Source organism: Anabrus simplex, chromosome 10 (assembly GCF_040414725.1).
Source record: "Anabrus simplex isolate iqAnaSimp1 chromosome 10, ASM4041472v1, whole genome shotgun sequence".
In the NCBI taxonomy this organism is placed as follows: domain Eukaryota; kingdom Metazoa; phylum Arthropoda; class Insecta; order Orthoptera; family Tettigoniidae; genus Anabrus; species Anabrus simplex.
In genome coordinates, this window is record NC_090274.1 from 50,509,934 (window position 1) to 50,532,140 (window position 22,207).

General features: G+C 38.1%; 1 protein-coding gene across 2 annotated transcripts in view; it reads right to left on the reverse strand.

Moving 5' to 3' along the window:
• LOC136881954 (gastrula zinc finger protein XlCGF7.1) overlaps window positions 1-22,207 on the reverse strand; it is a 48,809-nt gene that overhangs the window by 10,473 nt on the left and 16,129 nt on the right. For both annotated transcript variants that reach the window (XM_067154424.2, XM_067154423.2), the window contains exons 4-5: window positions 17,635-17,730; window positions 6,651-6,733 (exon numbers count right to left, since the gene is read on the reverse strand). In XM_067154424.2, the coding sequence (XP_067010525.2) occupies window positions 6,651-6,733; window positions 17,635-17,730 (179 nt within the window). The remainder of the gene's footprint in view (window positions 1-6,650; window positions 6,734-17,634; window positions 17,731-22,207) is intronic.

Consider the following 22,207-nt stretch of genomic DNA (forward strand, 5'->3'; position numbering starts at 1 on the left):
ACACATCCCACTCTGACGAGTCTTGTGTCAGACCTAAGACGAAACGCTGGTTAATAGAGCAAACGCCTGAAAAGCCTTACATCTGATATGTTTCATAGTGTCAGACCTAAGACGAACTCCCTTTAAGTCAATTTATATTCCTAAAATATTATGATCAAACCTCTTATCTAGAAATTATGCAAATTGTTCTCTTATTTGAGATCAATAATTAATTCAAGTGCATATCTATGTCATAATATTGTGCTATCAAGTGTATCTGACAATCACTCCATCAAATCGTACCATAATTGAGTGGTCTACCTTGTGAGAAGACTTCACTTACTACCAACAACTCTTATTTGTGAAGCTAAGTCACCAGTGATCTTGGGTAATGCATTGGAATAAACTTCAAAGCTTCCATAATATGTGAGAAAATTCTTACAATTAGAGGAAATATACGGATGTAGGCTAATTTAATATCATCCTCCTCATCATCAATCATTCCGTGATCTTTAATAAAAATATCAACATACGGACGGCATTGAGATCGTATTCTATTCTACTTATGGCTTATTCGAGGATAATGGTCGATTGAAGACAAATTATATTCACGAAGTACCTCAAAAATATGTAACTTGAAATACTATCTTCCTTAAAAATAAAAGTAAGACCATACTCACGGAGAACAATAATCATCACCAACGTTAATCATCATAACCTCATATCATTATTCACATTTAAAACCATCACTTCACATTTCTTATCAATATAGCATTTCACTTCACAGTATATGCATCCACTCATTCCAACTCGACGTATTTCTCACTGTCATCATGGACCATGGACCTAACTACTCTGTCATAGTCTCAATCTTTTAATAATTCCGAAAGATATTACCATATCCCTCTATTTAGTAAACATATCCTACATACGATCTCATTTCCACTATTATTTGATGTCATAAGTTCTCACATAAGCCTAATATTTATCACGTCGTCGTATGAAATTCACCAATAGATAAAAAGTTAATCTCCTCTCATATTACATTGACAGCATTACGAACAGATGCTTTATCATCACTGGTTGACTATATCCTACACATGGATTTGACATTTAGGTCTGATGAATACCTATCCACCTTTAACCTAACTATGGTATTCGACTTATCGTATATAATCATTTCACTGATATTAATTAGAATAGCATTTTGAAAAAAAATGAATAAATTCTTACTTGTATGGTTGACTTAAAGAAACTTATCTTTGCTCTGCTCTTCCCGTAGTCGTCTCATGTCCGGGTGAATGGACATGTGGGCACAGCTCCTGGCATTTCCCTTATCTATTTGGGAACATCTGGGACTGTCTCGTCTGGTTATTGGTCTTCATGGGCCGGAAACGTCATCCTGTGCTGCTTTCATCTGGGTAGTCTCGCCTCCATTTTCTTAGTGCATACTGCTGGTCTCTCGAGCAATTGGAACAAAACAAGACGTCAATTTGGTTAATGTTGTCATCTTATGGGTATGCTTTTCTACCATCTGCATGTAATAAATGAATACTGCTCTTAGAAAGGTTGATCTTTGAAGTATTCTAAAAGTTTGGAATATGTAAAAGTGGATATTCCAATCAAATTATGGCAATTTATGTATCTTTATATTTTTCTTCTCTCCCTTCTTGTTGATATTACAGCTCTTTAGTCTCTCCGAATTGATGGTATCGGCTAATACGTCATCTTGGGTGTATGTCATGACGTAGCAATGTGGAACTTCTTATATTTTAAAATGCGATTTAATTTCGTGGTGCGAAATATTCTGTAGCGCTAATTCTTCGAAAAATAGTTGTGAACACAAGTTTCACTCTGACTTATGGCTAGTATTCTGGTGCAATGATGTTCTACTTACTCTTGTGAATGACCAAATTGAATGAGTGTTAAATTTTTCTCTAATAATAACTCTTAACAATCTTCATACGTCATTCTTTATCACCGCCTTCTATGTTTCTTTTTCACCGAGCGCTTGACGAAAATATTATTCCTTCGGCTCATAGTAGTATCTGACGCTTTAATATTGATGTTCTGATGACTTAAACTCCATTTTTGTCCCGATTGGATCTTGTTGAGAACAGTGAAATGGCACCATACTGTATGTTATTAATGGTATAGGTAAATGTCAGTACTTTACTGTCCCCATCCTGAACATCACAATCTTTACATATACCTGAATAAATAATTATGTAAATCATCATATTTGCTCTCCCTCCCACCCTTTATGATTTCAGGAATGTCCAACTGGGTATCTATTCCTGCCTTAATTTAGCTATATGTAGCCTTGATTTTTCACTAAATCATTTTTGAACTATATAAGTGTATAGATATCCATTCAAATGAGCAGATCAACATCTCATGATGCAAGAAATTGATATTTCAATTTTTATTCAGTTCCTTTGATAATGAACTCATAACCAGAATCTGTAATAAAGAACATCTACATAGTCAATTTACTGTCATCACATTCTTGCATGGTTTTGGAGAGTTCATGGACACATCAAGAATGAATTACCGGTGCAATTTATGTTTCAATTTGAAAATAGTGTAATGGCATTTTTTGCGAGTTTGATGAGGACATGTTGAAATTTTATGCCAGTTTAATTTACTAAAATTCCAAATGAGGTGAAACCTGCTTAGGAACTACCGAGGCTACATTACCTAAAATTCTATGAATGTTCTAACTCTATACCAGTATTTTCAACTTACTGTGATCCATTTTTGTAATTATCATTGCAGTCATCAGTCTATAGACTAGTTTAATGCAGCCCTCCAAGCCACCCAATCATGTGGCTAACCTTTCCATTTCTACACAATTACCACAACCTACATGTGCTTTAATCTGGTCTGCCAGTACCATTCTAACCACCTACCCTTCCCTCAAACATAACTGAAGAAGTTCTAGGTGTTTTCAGATGTGTCCTATTATGCTCTCTCTTCTTCTCATCAAACTTAGCCAAATCAATCTCCCGTCACCAATTAGATTCATATCCCTTCATTCATGATGCGATCTACCCATCTCACCTTCAGCATTCTTCTGTACCACCACATTCCTATAGCTTCCATTCTCTATCTTTCTGAGCTAGTTATTGCCCATATTTTACCTTAAAAAAGGCCACACTCCAGATGAAAATTTTTTAAAAATATTTTTCTCCTGTATCAATGTACGGGGAGTAAATTTGTTTTCTTATGAAAAGACTTCCTTGCTTGTACTAGTCTGTTTTTATGTGCCCCTTAATTCTGCCATTGTTATTTATTTTACTAACCAAATAACAATATTCATCTACTTACTTAAATACTTCATACCCAAATCTAATACTTCCTGCATCACCTGACTTCCTTTGATTACACTATATTACCTTTGTTTTGGACTTATTTATTTTCATCTTGCACTACTTCCTAAGACTCTGTCCATATCATTCAGCAATTTCTGCAGATCTTCTGCAGACTCAGATAAAAGAACATTATCATTGGTAAACCTCAGGGTTTTGATTTTCTCTCCTCAGATTCTGATTCCCTTTCTGAATTCCTCATTGATTTCCTTTACTGCCTGCTCTATGTAAACACAAAAGGAGGGGGAACAAACTGCGACCTTGCCTCACTGCTTTCTCTATTGCTGCTTCTTTTGCAAAGCTCTGGAATTCTTATCATTGCAGATTGATTTTTGCACAGATTGTTGATAATTCTTCTTTCCTGATATATGATCCTGATCACCTTCAAAATCTAAACAGCTATGTAAACACAAAAAGGAGGGGGAACAAACTGTGGCCTTGCCTCACTCCTTTCCTTATTGCTGCTTCTTTTTCAAACCTCTGGATTCTGATCATTGCAGATTGATTTTTGAACAGATTGTCGATAATTCTTCTTTCTTGATATCTGATCTCGATCACATTCAAAATCTAAACAGCTTGGTCCCATCAACATTATCAAATGCCTTTCTAAATTTTTGAACGCCATGTACATGTGCTTATAACACTTAATTCAGTCGTCCAAGATCAGATGTAGAGTCGAAATTACTTCACATGTTCCGATATTTCTCCTGAAGCAATACAGATCTACTCCCAACTAGTTGCAACTTGTCTTTCCATTGCTCCGTAAATAATACCTGTTGAAATGTTTTGGCCAGTGGGTACTAACATGATGGTGCCGTTGTTTTCACACTTGCTTTCCTCGAAATAGGTATAACAAAACTCTTGTCTAAAATAGGATGGCATTTCTCCTGCATCACACATCTTACATACTAAACAGAATAACCTCACCATACAGGTTTCTCCTCAGGCAGTCAGTAATTCTGAAGGTATTTCACCAATTCCAGGTGGCTTGTTCCTATTTAAGTATCTCAAAGATCTATTGAATTCTGACCTCTAAATTGGGACTCCTTCTTCTTGTTTCCAAATTTGCCTGCCTATGGACCACATTGAACTTAAGGCTTTCTCTTCTCCTTCTTCTCCCAGAACCTTATCATCCTTTCAATTCTGATCTTCCTTTCTTTCTCAGATATGACCAGTTTGGGTCTACATTTTGGTGGTTTCTCGTGGAATATTTTGATGCTGTCCACTCAGCATCTAAATTATTTTCTGTTGTGAATCACATCCATTGTAAGTCCTCTTTCTATTGCATCTCTTTTTACCTCTTCTACCAACTTCGTCGAAGCTTTCAGTCCAGTGATGTACTTGAATATTTTCTTAGTTAGCCATTTCTCATTGATTCTTTCTAGATGCCCATAGAATTATAGCCTTCACTTTTGCATGGTGATAGGGATTTTTTCAGTGTATTTGTAGAGATCATCATTTTTTCTATTCCTCCACTCCCCATCAGCATTTTTCTGTGGTCCTAAAATATTCCTTAAGATTCTCTTCCTTTTTTTTCTTTCAAGATCTTGAAGCTCCCCCTTTTTATTCATTGTCAGGCTCTCTGAAGCGTAGAGACTCTCTGGCTTTACCACTGTGCTGTAGTGTCCAAGTTTTGCCTTGTAAGATATTGTTCTTTTGTTGTATCTGTTCTGGGTTAACCTGTAAGCCAATTCTAGTTTTCTAATTCTTATCCTATTCACCTCTTTATCCAGTCTGTTAGGTTCCATCCATTCCCCTAGATATTTAAAATTCTCAGTTATTTTTTTTTGAGTACCATGCTTCACTTTTAAGTGTCTCTCCCCTTGATGTCCATATTCCACATATTCCATCTTCTCAGAAGATACTCTGAGACCGATTTTCTCAGCGATCTCATCTAGAGATTTCAGCATAATTTGGGCATTTCATCAGAATCAACATCCTCTTTGCGTTCCAGAACATCAGTATCTACTTCATTACCTTGATACATTCCTTTAGATCTTTTGGTACACCCCTATCCGACCATATTGTTCCACATACGGCAGTGTTCTGTTTCCGTAATTGTTTCGCGAGTCCAACGCTATTTGTAATAATTGTCCATATAGACTGTATACCCCTGGCCAAGATAATTTTCAAGCAGCTGAAAAACTGTGCTTTGTAAATTCGCATCACTTGCATCATTTATATTGTCCCTACATGCCATGGTTATACTTCAGAACGTGATCATACACACGCTTGTGCAATCACAAACCAACTACGCAGCTAGTTGTGCGAGCGCTAGGCTACCTTCAGAAACAAAACAATGAAAGTGCACTGGGAAGGAAAATCGCCGTGGCCATGTGGTTTTCGGTGAGTAGAAACATTCATAAGGGTATTACTTTCATGTCTCTCGCACATATTTGTGACCAAAATAGATCCCAGCTGCGTAGGAATGGCTCGAGTTCAAGGTTGGGCTTATCCGGGCTAACTCGGATACGGTCCACAGCAGTCACGCGCTATAGGCAATAACTCGGATACGGGTGTGAATGTGTTATAATAAGGAATTATGTCATCAACAAACACAGGAAACTGAATGCACTCTGGTTTTATCCTCTAGTTTAGAACCTTGTATTGCACGGACCGTAACATACATTACATGAATATTTCCAATCCTTATCATTAATACCTAAGAAATTTTGTACAAGATAACATGGCATAGAGAACTGTTTGAAACCATTTTAAAAACTGATACTCAACTAACAACCACAATCAAAGAAAATGCACAGACTTACTAAACGACACACTACACAGGTTCTCCTAAATTGTAGAGATGAAAATTAATGCACTCTCAATTTAAATCATTTATACTCAATATGAGAAATTTATTTCCACATTCCCAATTAACTTATTCACTCCCAAGTGCAATGATTGTTGTTTCAGAGCACTGATTCAAATAGTTGCTTCTATTTCCCACTCATAGCATCCTAATGCTAGAAAACTTGCTATGCAAGATTAAGGATAGTGCTCTGAAACAACAGTGTATAATGGGTGCGCTCTGTTTATCAAACAGGAACCACAGAACCAATCACATATATGCCTACAAGCAAGACTTCCATAATTCACCTTAAGGAGGATAAACAGGAATGCGGAATAAAATTTATAACATACAACCACTAGTTTTTTAATGATATTTAAGACTAAATTTAACCATAGAACGATATGATTAACTTAACAAAAATGAACAGTTCACAGAGATAAAACACCCATGACAGTGAACAGGTAAGCAACCCATTTCATATTGTGTAGATTAAGTAGTATACTTACTTGTTTCCTTTTTTGACCCGTGGGAGCAGTTCACCAAAGGTATCTTGCTCTATGGATATTTCCTCCATAATACATGCACTAGGCTATGAGCAAGAAATAACAAACATAGAATAAAGAGGTAAAGAACCAAAATATTACAACAAGAAACAGCTGACAAAATACATTTCATAATGGCACAATAAAATTATTATCTATTTATGTTCCAATGTAAAACTACACCGAAGAAAATGGAAATTGCAACACCCAGAAGGAATGGTGCTACATTGCTGCAATTGAACATGCGGGACGAGTGTTCGGTTGTGGTTCGATGATTACACTTTCAGGTTCCTCTGACCGCAAGTTTGGACAACAATCAATACAGGATCTGCCCACCACGAGCTGCAATACATTGATGAATTCGTCAAGGCATGGAGTCAATAAGGCCCTGGATCACTTCCTGAGGAGTTGTTGCCCATGCTTGCTGCACTGCACGGGTCAGTTGTTCCAGAGTTGTGGGTGGCTGAGGACGGTTGGCCAGTTGTCAACCCATCATGTCCCACACATGCTCAATAGGACTAAGGTCCGGGGATCTGGCAGGCCATTCTAAGGTTGTGATTTCGTGGAATGCTTCTCTGGAGATGCGTGCAGTGTGAACCCGGGCATTGTCCTACTGAAACTTCCCATTAGGAATGTTCACCATCATAGGGACAACCACTGGATTGAGTACCCTATCAACGTACTGTCGAGCAGTCATAGTGCCCTTTACATTAAAACCAATAGCTCCCCATACCATAATGCTTGGTGTTGGCCCTGTGTGCCTCTCAACAATAAGATCTGGGCGGGCCCTCTCCCCGGTACGTCGGCGCACACAATTCCGGCGATCACTGCGGGCAAGACAGAAGAACGATTCATCACCAAAGACAACCCTATGCCATCCATTGACCCACGTCGATCTTTCTCGACACCAGGCCAACCTTACACGTCGCTGTTGTGGGGTCAATGGAACACCTTCTGCAGGGACACAGGCTCGTAAGCCAGCTGCATGCAGGTGATTACCAACTGTTTGTTGTGTAACGCAGGGTGTCACAGCTGCTCGAATTTGCGCTGCTGTTGCATGGGGTTCCATCCTGGCAATCCGAATGATGGGGCAATCTTCTCTCACAGTTGTCTGTCGCGCTGGGCCTGTGCCAGGTCTATGAGTGTGGGTACCTTCATTTAACCACTGCTGCCATACACGTGTACCGTAGATGCTGTCGGCCAACACGTGCAGCGACAGTCCTTAGCGATAATCCAGCCTCACACAGCCCAATTATCCCGAGCCCTCTCAAACGGCGACAGTTGTTGATGGTGTGCTCTTCTCTGTCGCTGAGGCATGTTTGACGGGGAACACTTCACTGCAAGTCAACTACGCTACACCAAAGTCCGTATACTGGAGTTGATTCCTCCGCTACCAATCACGTGGAGAGACCTGTAGCAACAATCCAATAAGTCTGAAACGTTGATCATTTACATACCTACATGACATCGTTCCATATCTTGAAAATCAACACAAACGACCAATGCCTTTATGGTGTTGCAATTTCCATTTTCTTAAGTGTATAAGACATAGAGAGTAATAAGCAAATTTTAAATCAAGTCATAATTACACGGATATATAAGAATATGAAAATGAACACACGGTTAGACAGCACAAGAAAAGGTAGGAACAGAAACTGATAAACTTCAAAGGACAACGATATTCTGCACATCTTTACACAATATCATCCTTTGTATTTTTATTTCCATTGCTCCCTTTCTTCCACACTCACTAGCTACATAGTTTATCCTATTATATGCACCTTTCCCTGTTTGAATCTTTGCTGATGATGATAATGATGATGTCGATGATGATGTTTGTTGTTTAAAGGGGCCTAATAGCCATTTCATAGACTCCTAATGGTACATGTTGTAACGGAATGAAGTTATAATTAAAATTTCCAAATCATCTAAAACAAACAACAAACACTAAAACAAATAATAATGAAAAGTGACCATGAATCCAAAAGAATCAGAGAATCAGACATGGAATATACAGAGTGAAGAAGCAAGGTGCAAGGCATCAGAAATCCTGGGGTTCCTATGAAGGAATTTAAGACGCTTCAATTCGCAACCTATAAGGTCAGCTTATAACTGCTTCATTCAACATGTACTCATATATGGTCTACCTGTTCGGCATCCCATAACAGCAGAGAACATGAGGAAGTTGCAGAGTATGCAGTACCACACCAAAAGGCTAATTGTCACTGTCACTCCATCTCACATCCAATAAGGTTACCTTCCATTGAGATAACAGCCAAACAAACTCACCAGAAATCCCTTTCTGCCTTTCTAGAAATTAATCCCCTCTCGTGCCTCTCACATGCTTACCACTGAGAAAAAAGAGGCAAATAGAGATACCATTTGTCCACCTTTTCGCATACCTCTACCTTTTGGAAGGGCTTTTATTGGTATTCCGCAATGTTATGGAACTTGTTGTCAGGGAAATCAAGAACTTGCCTCTTCCAAAATTTTAGAGTTATGTACAGAAAAATGCAATTTAATGGAACTGCTGCACGTGTCCATGTGTGTGAATCAGAGAATAACAGATTGGCAGAGTGAAAGGAAGTATGTGAGCACAGGAATTACTAATTAAGTATGCATGTATATATTACACAGAATTATTTAAATCTTTTGTAAACTATGTAAATATTGTAAATAAGATCTAATCTTAAGATAGGTCTAGGGAAAATTTAATATGTACATAGGGGCTCACCATTTTTCTCTAGACTTTCCATATTCTTGTACAGAAATTGTGGTAAATAAATACTAATACCTTCTTTTCTGAGATGATGCTTGTCCAAAAGGGTCCAAAGTCCAGGTCACCAGCCCATCATAATAATATTAATCGCTGGTAAAGCAGAACCATGATGTTCCTCACATAGTGGTACTGATCATAGGTAATACAGACTCATGGTGTCCCTCATATGGTGGAACTAATCACAGGTAGTATAGACCTACAGTATGTCACACACAATGGCACAACTCACAGGTAATACAAACCCATGGGCTTCCCTCACATAGTGGGACCAATCATGGGTGCTGGCTGGATCCGTGTTGCTTCTAACATAGTGGTACTAACTACGGGCAACATCAAAACCGCGGTGTTCATCACATAGTGATACTAATTACAGGCAAAACCCAGACCCATGGTGTTCCTCATATAATGGTAATACTCCTAGGTAATATAGACCCATAGTGTTCCTCATATGGTGGTACTGCTCCTAGGTAATGTAGATACATAGTGTTCCTCATATGGCAATTCTAATTGCAAGTAATGTCGACCCATGCTGTTCCTCATGTAATTGAACGAATTGCAAGTAGTGTCATGGCTCAAAGACATTCATCCCATTGTTACCCCTTTTATTTGCCTCTTACGACAGGGATGGGATACCATGAGTGTATTCTTCCTCTGCATCCTCAACCCACACGGTGTATACAGTCCGAGATTCATTATTTCACTTTTCACTTTCTTGTACTGTTCCACTGGAATGAGGATTCTGATCGTCTTACAGACAAGTAATACTTTTTTTTTTTGCTAGGGGCTTTACGTCGCACCGACACAGATAGGTCTTATGGCGACGATGGGATAGGATAGGCCTAGGAGTTGGAAGGAAGCGGCCGTGGCCTTAATTAAGGTACAGCCCCAGCATTTGCCTGGTGTGAAAATGGGAAACCACGGAAAACCATCTTCAGGGCTGCCGATAGTGGGATTCCAACCTACTATCTCCCGGATGCAAGCTCACAGCCGCGCGCCTCTACACGCACGGCCAACTTGCCCGGTGACAAGTAATACTAATATAAATGGTCTGTTATTGGAAATTATAAATTTTCCATTTAATTAATTCCTGTTTTGCTTCAGTGTACTAAGTTGGGCTCATCAGTTGGTAAGACAGACACAGTTTTTATGGTCAAATCAGTAGTGCTGGGATAAAATATAACATAATTTTTGGACCGCAAGTCATTCCGTACTATACAACACGCCTTCATGTTAGGAGGGATATCTAAGGAAAGAATATTCCTATGAATGTCTCATATAAAACTTTATCATGGATGGTACACTTTAAGCATGAGGACTAAACATTACACTGTTAGACTAAACCACAGAATCCCATATTTAGTCCTAAATATATTCATTTTCACTGTCCAAATTTTTACTTCCATAGACCTGATACTTCAATGTCTTCTATTCATCACAAACAGATCAACTATTCCATACATGGTGGTCCTAACTGTCCTTCTGCCGCACTATTAGCAATGTTTCTACCACTTACTGAAATGTTCCATGACAAAAAAAATATCTCTTAACAGGTGGCACTCAGAACTTTTCAAAACAGTTTATGGCACTGTTCACGTATGAAAACCAACAAAATAGTTGAGACAAGACAAGACTCTTTTTTCTCTCACCCACTTTGCTGGCCACTACCCCTACTGCCACCTAACATCAGGTAGCTTATCCAAGACCATGATATTATAACAAGTGCATTTCTCAATAGTCAGAGACAAGTGTTTATAGACTTTCAGACCATAAGAAGCAGGGAATTACGACTGTATTTCTTGGGACTACAAATGCACCTTATGAAGGGTAAAAAGAATAACATGCATTTAAATATGGGTAGGAGATGGTCAACGGTCACACAAAGAGTGTCAGGTATGGTGAATGGATGATATTGCAATGTGATAACGTATGATAATACTGAGTCCACAATCACATAAATCAAACGATTCCAACTGAGGTGCTCCCATGACCCCAGCCAGCCCTGGCAGCAGACCCGGCGCTGTGCTGTAGCCCCGGTGAGGTGGTGACAGAAGGATGGGAAGTGGCAGAGGCAGAACCACAGGCCGTCAAGTCAGCGCACAGCGTATGAAAACAATATTATTTATGATAATTCTGTGAACTTATAAACAATTTATTCTGTGCATACATTGTGTTTGTCATAATGTACTTTTAGTGTTTTAAGTCGACTGTTGACATCATTTTGGGGCAATTATCATCATCATCATGCCCTTCCAGCGAGCCGGGTAGGGTGTTTGAAAACGAGTGTCTTCCAAAGTTGCCTATTCAAAAACATTTCGTTGTCCAAGACAGATTCCCAATTCCATCCTCTTCTCTCCACGTCTTCCCTCAGTTGGTCCATCCATCTTCTTCTTGGTCTTCCAGCTGGTCTTCTACCTGTTATTCTCTTTTCCAAATAAGCACATGGTAACCTTGTGCTATTCATTTGTTTAACATGCCCAAACCATTTAAGTCTAGATGACCTAAGTCTTTCCTCCATCGATTCATTTAGACCTAGGTTAGATCGGATCTCATCATTTTTCACATGATCAAGTCAGGTCTTTTGGAGGGCAGTTCTAAGAAATTTCATTTCACAGGCTTGAATCCTACTATAATCCTTTGATGTTAGTGTGCAGGTTTCCAGAGAATATGTAAGGATAGGAATGAAATATGACTTGTTCTTTGTGGGACTTTCTGATCCCATAGTAGGTGTCTAACGATGCTGTAAAAGTTAGAGCCTTTGGTTACTCTGTTTGTTATTTCTATCTCAGCTCTGTTATTACTAGCGATTATGCTTCTTAAATAACTGAATTGGTGTACTACTTCAACTTGGTGGTCCTGTATTTTTATGTTGCATTCTGTATAATGTCTGCTGATTTTTAATGCTACTGTTTTTGATGGGTTCAATTTCATTCCATAATCATCAAACTTCTTACACCATGCATTCAGATTATTTTGCACTCCCTCCTCTGTTTCATCCCATATTGCCACATCATCTGCAAACACCAGAGCCTGAAGATCTTTATTACCTTTTCCTTTTAGTTCCTTTAAAATGGTATCCATAACTGCTATGAATAGAAGTGGTGACAAGGCACTTCCCTGTTGTACTCCTTTGGTTGTATTGAACCATTCAGAGTGACCATCTCCAATTCTGACACAGCTTTTACAATTACTATATAGCATTTGGATCTTCCTAATAAGGTACTCCGGTACACCAAGTTTTCTAAGACTTTTCCAAATAGTTGATCTAGGAACATTATCATACGCCTTTTCAAGGTCCATAAACACAATAATTAGGTCTTTTCCTCTTTCCCAGTGTTTCTCTGCCAACATCCTCAAAGCAAATATCAGATGTGTTGTGCTTCTTCCAGTCCTAAAACCATGTTGTTCCTCTTCTAAGATAGGCTCTAGTATATCCCTTACTCTGGCTTCAATGATCTTCTCCATAATTTTAAGGCCGTGTGATAGGAGGGTAATGCCTCTGTAATTTTCACTTTTCCTTCTACTACCTTTCTTAAAGATAGGAACTATCACCCCTTTTGTCCAATCTTCAGGTATTTCATTATCCTTCCATATTGTTCTGAGAACTCTATACAGCCAATGTATTCCTGGTGGACCGGCAGCTTTAATCATGTCAGCTGTAATTTCATCAGCTCCTGCTGACTTACCACTTCTCATCCTGTGGAGAGCTTGCTCTACTTCTGTCCATGTAATTGGGATATCTTCCTCTATTGTTTTCTGTCCTACATCCTCAACAGAGATCTCTTTAGGGCCATTTAAGAGCTTGTCAAAATACTGCCCCATTGTATCCGTGATATCTTTCATATTGCGAACTATATTCCCATCTGCTGTCTCCAGAGCTGTAATTGCTTCTTTATCTGATCTTTTACTTTTAACTATTCCATATATCATTTTCATATTCCCTTTACTGTCTTCTTCCAGTTTAGTTGTAAATTCTTTCCAACTTTTCTCTTTTTCTTCCTGTACAATTCTCTTGACTTCCAGCTTTCTGTATCTAAATTCCTTTGCTATCTCTTCCAATTTATTGTTGTCTATTTGGTCACTGTTGATTCTTCTGTCAGACTTAGCCACATCAAGAAGTTTTTTGGCTTTATTCCTTTTCATTATGGCTTCTTTCACTTTATCATTCCACCAAGATGTTCTTTTCTCTCTCACTCTTCTGCTTGTTCTTCCACATATTTTATCTGCACTACCAACCAGACTTTCCTTAAAATCATTCCATTCTTCATTACCTTTCTTTGTGTCTGTTATTGGTATTTTAGCTCTGATTTCCTCTTGAAACTGCTGTTTGACTTCCACATCTTTCAATTTCCAGTCTTTAATTCGTGGTTTTTTCTTCTTGTCTACTTTAATGATAGGTTTGGTGACTTTTAGGTCTGCAATGAGGAGTCTATGGTCACTATCAAGGCTCTCACTAGGTATCACTTTTACATCATGCACCTTTTCTCCACTTGACCTATCTGTGATGATAAGGTCTATCACTGATCTATACTGACCGTCCCAACTGTATCTCGTTATCTTGTGGCTATCCCGTTTCTGAAACCACGAGTTCTTCACCAGAAGTTGGTTTCATGTACATAGATCAAGCAGAAGTTCACCCTCCTCATTTCTATTACCAAATCCATATGGACCAATAATGCCTTTATAACCTGACCTATCAGTTCCTACTTGGGCATTAAAATCCCCAATTATCATTATGTTCTCTTCATCAATGATATCCTCTAGTTTTTCTAGGAAGCTTGCTTTTTGGTCATCGCTACAACCCTGCTGGGGAGCATAAACTTGGATTACAGTTTGAGTTTCTCCATTTAGGTATATTTTAGCTTTGATTAATCTCTCATTGATGAAGGAGACATCTGTTACACCATCAATGTCTTTATGGAGTATAAAACCAACTCCATTCCTCGCCACTGCAGGATTACCACTCCAGTATAATTTATATCCGTCCTCTAACATTCTTGTGTTGCAACCTTTCCATTTGGTTTCACTTAGCCCTAGGATGTGAATATGTCTACGGTTCATTAAATCCGTGATTTCGTTGCATTTTCCTGTTAGAGTCATAACGTTTAAGGTTCCAATCCGAAGCTTGTTTCTATGATCGGGTCTTCTCGTGCATCTTGAATGAACATCGGACATGACGTCGTCATTAGTTCCAAGAGTACTTGAAGTACTGTCAACATTCAGAATATGTTTCTTTCCGAGGCTCGTTTTTATTTTGAAAGCAACTGCATTGTACTCCTGTACTGACTTGCTAGGCCTAACGTACTAGAGGATTTTCTTTCAGGGTGGTCTCCCTTAGCCTTTGGCAGTCCCCTGCCTCACTGCAAGGCAGCAGCTGATGAATTTATGTGTTATTTCCCACACAAAGGTCTCATCTTATCCAATCTTCTAAGGGAAAACTCCTCTGCTCGCAGCTATTGGTTTTCCCTTAGTTTGCCTGGTTTGGTATCGACCGCCAGACCCTCGGCCAGACAGTCGCAGGTAGTACCGTCTACTGTCGCATACGATAGCAGAATATATTCTGACCTGACACCAACTATCTCAAAAAGCAAGGATGCCTCTTCCGCCGGTTCCGCCGTACCAATGATCTTCATCTCCGCCTTCACTGCCGTTGAGGTCTTCACCCGTAACCCTGAGCTGGGACCCTTACCAGATGATACACACCGGGTCAGTGTGCTCTGGGACTCACATAGGCAGGGGCGCCACTCCTTGGGTAGGGCTGCCTCCGCAGAGGGTCCCTACCTGCTGGCAATTAATTTACCAATATACGGAACAATCGATTTAACAGTAAAATTTCTAGGCACAGCCTCTAAGACAACATCAGACACAGAAGTCCAAGTTCTACATTTATTTAAATTCAGAATTAAAAACATCTGTTCACATGCATAAGTGGTACCGAATACTGACGTAAATTTTAAGGCAAGTGCATGAAGTCTGGGAAATTCTTGTGGATGAACATCTTTCTAAAAGGAAATCAAATCACCGTCATAGTTGTGGTACCTGTCCTTTAGGATTGCGTTGCACTGTAGTTTCATCAGCTCTGTTTGGAAATACAACAATGATTTTTCAAGACGTGCTGGCAATGGGGTCATAAATATTTCAAGTTGAGGTGCCATATCATTCATTTCTTTGAATTGGGCATTGAATTCCTGGTGCAAAGTCTGTAACGATGTCTGATAGTCTCCAAGACTTTTGTAAGTAGACAATTGTAATGATTTTAATGAAGTAAAATTGTCAAAATTTCCAGCTCCAAGCTGACTTTTCAATAACAAGCTCTGCATTTTGAAAGCATTAATTCTATCACACATGGTGCTTATCAATGTGTTTCTCCCTTGCAATAAAATATTTAAATCATTCAAATAAGAACGTTATGTCCACCAAGAAAGTGAGGTCAGCTACCCATTGTTTATTCCGCAAAGTTGGTTGTGGAGAAACTTTCATCTCCATCTGCAGAAATTTACAATTTTTGCACAAAACTGTTCTGGATGTAAAATACGATGTACTGCATAGAATAGGTGGGGACGGAGGGAAACTATGCTCCTGAGTGCACCGCTGGTGCGCCCCAGCACTAAGTGCTTGAGATGGAAAGGCCTGATATAAATAGAGAGAAATTTCATGAAGCACCACGGAGCATCCAGTTGAACGTAGTGCCTGTCAAGACTCATGTCAGAGTGCAATGGAGCAAAGCACAAACCTTGAGTTGTGTTACAAATTGTATATATCTCGGTGCAAATGTAACTGAACAGAGGCCGTAAGCAGAAATTATGTTTATGACTGATTCAAACACTACAGACAGTTTTATTTTAAAGTAAAATAAAATAATTTACATGATAAAAATTAATTTTGAAACCATGAATAAAATTTTTAAAAACGTATTTTACTTATTCATACAGCATATCAAAATATAAAACTATCATATTTGAATACATCTGTATTGTATATAATGGATGATAAAATACAGTAGTATATACTGTAAATCTTCTGTCATTTAAAGCATATAAAACATGCATTTTATTAATATACATTTTATTTTGTACAAACACAGCAAATCATATTCAAAATCACTCACATTTTCATGATATGGACAACTTGTGCAACAATGACTGGAGTTAGGTGCTGTTTGATACCTCCATTGACGATGTTACCTAGATTCATTGCGTGTTATATTAAAAACTGTGGAAAAATGGTTACTACTCTTTGTCATCTTTAGTGATCATTCTACCATGTCTCACTGCATTCAGTCTGGTCTCCCCAAACAGTCTCTAGAGGACCAGCTGCATGGATGAGGATGTTCCCTAAGAGGCTGTATTCCAGTACAATTTTTATTACCTGTACAATTATTATTATCCCTATTACCATTGCCGTTTTGGTATTGGTGTTCAATAGTTATTAACACTACAAGACATAGTAGTATAGGCTACCGATTTGTACATGATATTGTATATAATGAAGAGGTTTTGTCAATTTGTAACATTAAAACTTCCGGAAAATGCTTATACAAAATTCACATTACTGTCCTAACACCACGCTAATATGCCACGGATTGAATTAAGAATTCCTGCAATATTCTTCAATGATACCAGGTCCCATAAACACTAGGTACATAGTGAAGAAACTTGGTACTATATCAGTTCTTTCATGGTGCAGAGTGGAGGGTACTGAAAAAATATTAGTGGTTTACAGTACCCTTGGAAATACTTGAAGGAAATTGGATTATCATGTTTGATATCTGAAAATGAGGGTCTTTCACTGAAATCAGTTCAATAGCATTTTCATGATATTATACATATTGTCAATAAGAGTAACAAGATAATAATAACCAACAGAAAATCTGACTTCAAAGATATTAACACAATCCGAAGTGTTAGTAGCAACAATACCAGCTCCTAGGTGATGTGATATATAGCGGTTGTTTTTGGAACTATACCACCTGTCATGTGATATCTAGTGTAAGACCTTGGAATTACTCAAAGGAAATATGAAAATCAGTTAAAAAATATGTCAGTCACATAAAAATTTATATTTTACCTAGGAACTTGAAATTATATGCAGTGAATGTCCACTGAAATTTATTCAGCCATCTTCTCACTATTTCAATTATTAGACAATATCTTATCAAATTATGTACATTACCTCAAATATCTTTCCCTGATTTGGCCCTGGTTCTGTCAATTCTAATTTAGTTTCCTCATTCACAGGTTTCATATCTGAGACAAGTTCAAAACTTTCCTGAGGAAAAGAACACATATTAGGCATGCTATTCACACACATCTGCCCAGTTAGTCACCAAAAAAATGAGCATAATATTTAATTGAGTCAACTTGCAAAATTTTACTGATGTTATAGAAAAAAATTTCTTCACATAGAGGAACCTTATAATCAAAGTCCAGGAGAAGTAAAACATCCTATCTGAATGCTCAGGGACTTTTTTACTGTACAGCAATTATATCACATATTTAAAACCCTTAAAATTAACTGCAACATCAGGAAAAAGTATGCAAATACTAATAATTATTCTACTCATCCTAAAAAAATTAACACTTAAAAGTTCAGAACACCAAACTTAACACCAACAAAGTACAGCTCAGAATGAAATATATCTTCTCCATCTCACCTGTTCTAACTTACTCCCTCAGCTAAAAGACAGGATGTATTATAAACATATTTGCAATCAACTGCCGTAACCAGCTTGGGTGCCATCAAGAAGTCATACTAAGGAAATGAGGAGGGAGTTAGCATCCCGTTACAATCATTTCTTAGCCAAACAGTTGGTCTGTCAAGCATGCTGACATGGCTATTTCTTTATTATTTGTTATACATTGCATCAACACAGACCTGTTTTATAGTGATGATGGGACAGGAAAGGGCAGAGACAAGGAACGTGTGACCATGGCCTTATTACGGTACATAAATGGAAAATTATAAATAATGACTTCTAGGGCTGCCCTAGGTGTTTAAACCCACTATACCCCGGATGTAAGCTTACAGCTACTCCACAGCCAACTCACTTAGTCCCACTGAAATCTACACTCTAATGTAAATTAATAGAAAAACTTTCAGAAATGTGTGTACTGAGATTGTCACTAAGACCAAAATTTCTACCAGTTCATACCAGAAGATATATCGCACAGAATTGATGAAGGAAGCTACCGTAGAAATAACCCCTAAGTATAAACATTTAAAAAACTAACATGCAAGTGGCAACCATATAACAGTCACATTCTAGGGAAAGATGTGTTATGCACCAGGCTCAATGCAGGGGAAAAGACCTTCTTTACTATTGCAAGGATATGATGTAGTGCTCTGTGAAGGACTGTGGGGATGCAATTATAGGTAAAATCCACTCTCTCCTCCTTAACCATCCTTAGTGAGCCAAAGGAGTGGGAGAATACACCTGCTGGGGCGAGGAGGAAATATTCTAATATAAAGTAAGTAATTTTTGCTAGTTAAAACTTGATTATTATAATGTATGAAAATCTGCATATTTAATACAGAAGTAAATGTATAATAGGAAAATAAAGTAATGGGGAAAGAAAGAGATCCACAAAATGTCAATTATAGCTATGAGGAAGGAAAAGAGTATGAAGGGAGCAGAAAGTATAATCAGTGAGATACCGTGAAAGAGGGACACAATGGAGGGTGATTGTAACTATGGAGTGGGTATGTAGGAAACTGAACGAGAAGTTTGGATACAGTGACATATATGGAATATTTATTTATACCATGTGCATGAAAGAGCTATATGAAGATAAAGTTGGAATTCAAGTGTACAAATTGGGGCAAATACTCATTTACAGGAAGGGAAGTTAGGGATTGGAATAACTTACCAAGGGAGATGTTCAATAAATTTCTAATTACTTTGAAATAATTCAAGAAAAGGCTAGGAAAACCAGAATGGCTGCCCCAAATTCAGATCATTAGTGAATGATTGATGCCTGGATGTGTGCCATGCGATGAAAAGAAGCCCTGTAATAGTACTGACTTATAATGTGGAGAGTATACATTTCATATTTCCAAATATTATTTGATGTGAAAGACTTTGTAAACTTCTTCTTCTTCCATTCCCATCTGCATTGTTTCATTCTGAATCTGTGCCTCTGTCAATGTTTACCATTCCAAATTCCTTGGGACACTGTCATATGCCTTTTCAATATCTAGAAACATCACTACCATGTCTTTTCCACATTCCCAATACCTTTCCATCATTTGATACAATGTAAATTATTGGGTCAAATATGGACCTGCCTCTCTGAATACATACTTGTGTTCCCCCAATTTTCCCTCTACTCTGTTTCTTATCTGTTTATCCAAGATTCTTTCAAGGATCTTAGCTGTATGAGGGATCAGTATCACTTCCCTGTAATTTTCATACTGCTTCCTCTCTCCTTTCTTGAAAATTGGTATAATGACACCTTTGATCCACTCTTTTGGAACAGTCCTTTTTCTCCATATTCACCCTGAAGAGTCTATAGAACCACTGTAGACAAATTGCTCCTGCTGCTATTATCATTTCTGCAGTGACGTCGTCAATTCCAGCTCCCGTGCCTCATTTCATCCTTTAAGTGGCCCTCTCAAATTCTGCCATGGTCACCCCATTTTCCTTATCTTCCATCTGTAGTAAATCTGGTTCTTCTATTTCTCCTTGAACCATGCAACTAATGACATGGTCTGGTAGAGATCGGGAGTTATTGCCATTTAAGTGAAAATGTGGGAAGGACTCCTGAAGTGGTATTGCCATGTTCTGAGGGAAGGAGCCAATACTGTAGCTTAATGATGCCTACAACTTCAATGTTGTAGCTGTTTGCCATATAAAAGTCACAGGTGTTTATTCATTTCTGATATATACTTTCTTTCTAAAGGTGATAAGTGAATTTTCAGACTACGGAAGTTAAACCTTGGGTTGAATCCGTATTATTTTTAATGAAATTTATTTAATTTAAAATCAGGTAATTCACCACAGTATAAATAAAATATTGTACACATGAGCCGCTAAAGTGAGAAGTTTACTATACTCATTTCAAAATTCCATGAACATCTCACTGGTGACGTAAAAGACCACTTTCCATGCCTATTACATGAATATCTATTACACAACTTTCTTTATATTAAATTATTCAATACAGCTAACAATAATGCACAAAGATTCAGATGTGGCTCATAGGATTTGGCCCATATCACATTCAGCGTAATGATATGGCATAATAAAGCCTCCCCTTCGCACTCACAGCTATGGAATTTATTGTCAGCATTATGATACACTCATTCATACAGGCAACTGCACACGTTTCAGTTGAAAACAACTGGACTTCATATGCAGGGCACATGAAACAACACACAGCACATAGTAATCTTCACAGCAAAGTGCAGGCAGGTTCCACCGCATACATTGCAGAAAGCAAGAAAGACTCACCTTTACTGTATTTAGATATGCTTCAACAAAGGAGGTATTCATTTTCAAAATTTCCTTCATTAATCAAATGGCTATGTGAAAGCCCATAACACCTCTGTCGGTAATAGCTTATTTAACTGCAAACAGCTATTTTAGGAGCTATTTAGAAATGAACATAACAGAGCACCTTCAAGATGAGAACTGATCATGATTTAGATTTGTCTACAACAACGCGACTCACACGAACATTTAACAACGAAATAAAAACTGTCCTCTATCACACTCGAACCTCTGACTAATGAGCACCACATTCCTCCTCTAAATCAAGCACGTTAGACTATCACCAGCTGTCGTTTGGAAGTGTTATATCAACAGTACTTCTAGTCATTCAGACATTATAGTCTCTGTACATGAAGATTCTGTGATACAGAATGTTTACAATTCTTTATAATCATTCAATACTTTATCATTAATGCTGATTTCATTGACATGAATAAACAAATTATAGAGAGCCTAGTAAGACCAGACATCACTGTGAGTAGCCGAGGTCAGTGTTTTTAGGTTAGGCTATATTCTGTGTTTTGGACAAAACTGATTGAATAGGGTCAGCTGTATCCCTCTGTACATATATGTATAGTTTCTCTGTACATTCTGTGTGCCATATCAAGTAAATAAATAAATAGCTATAACTGATTTTGTGGGGCTATTTATAGTTGGGTGCAGCCCTTGTAAGGAGACCCTCCGATGAGGTTGGGAGGCATCTGCCATGTGTATGTAACTGCCTGTAATTGTCATGCAGGATAGTGTTATGTGCAGTGTTTAAGTTAAAGGGATGTTGGGGACAGCACAAACACCCATAAAGACATCTTTCCAGATAACTTTGTAGTTTGTTTATGGTGAACATGCTATTCTTGTGTCATACAAATCTAAACCAAGTAAAGTGGCTTGGTTGCTGTCGAGGAGAGAATCCCCTAGCTGCTAGCATAACATCTGCAACTCTGTGGTTTGTAGAAGACAGCAATACGGTAACTGGCCCATACTCCGCCCCTTGCAACAGACTATAGTGCAATACACCTCTGATTAGAAGTGTACCAACATATGCTTATGCCACAGTACCTATGTGAGTCCTTTTGAACTAGCTCATGCTGTACACAGTCGCTTATCAACACCACTGTTGCTCTTCAGGTGAGTTACTACATACCAGAAAAAGCTCGTTTTCACCAAGTGGTGACTATTGACCATGACGATGAATGTGGTATGGACAAACAGGAATAATATTATTTTCAAATAATTTCACATAATATTACAACATTCTAA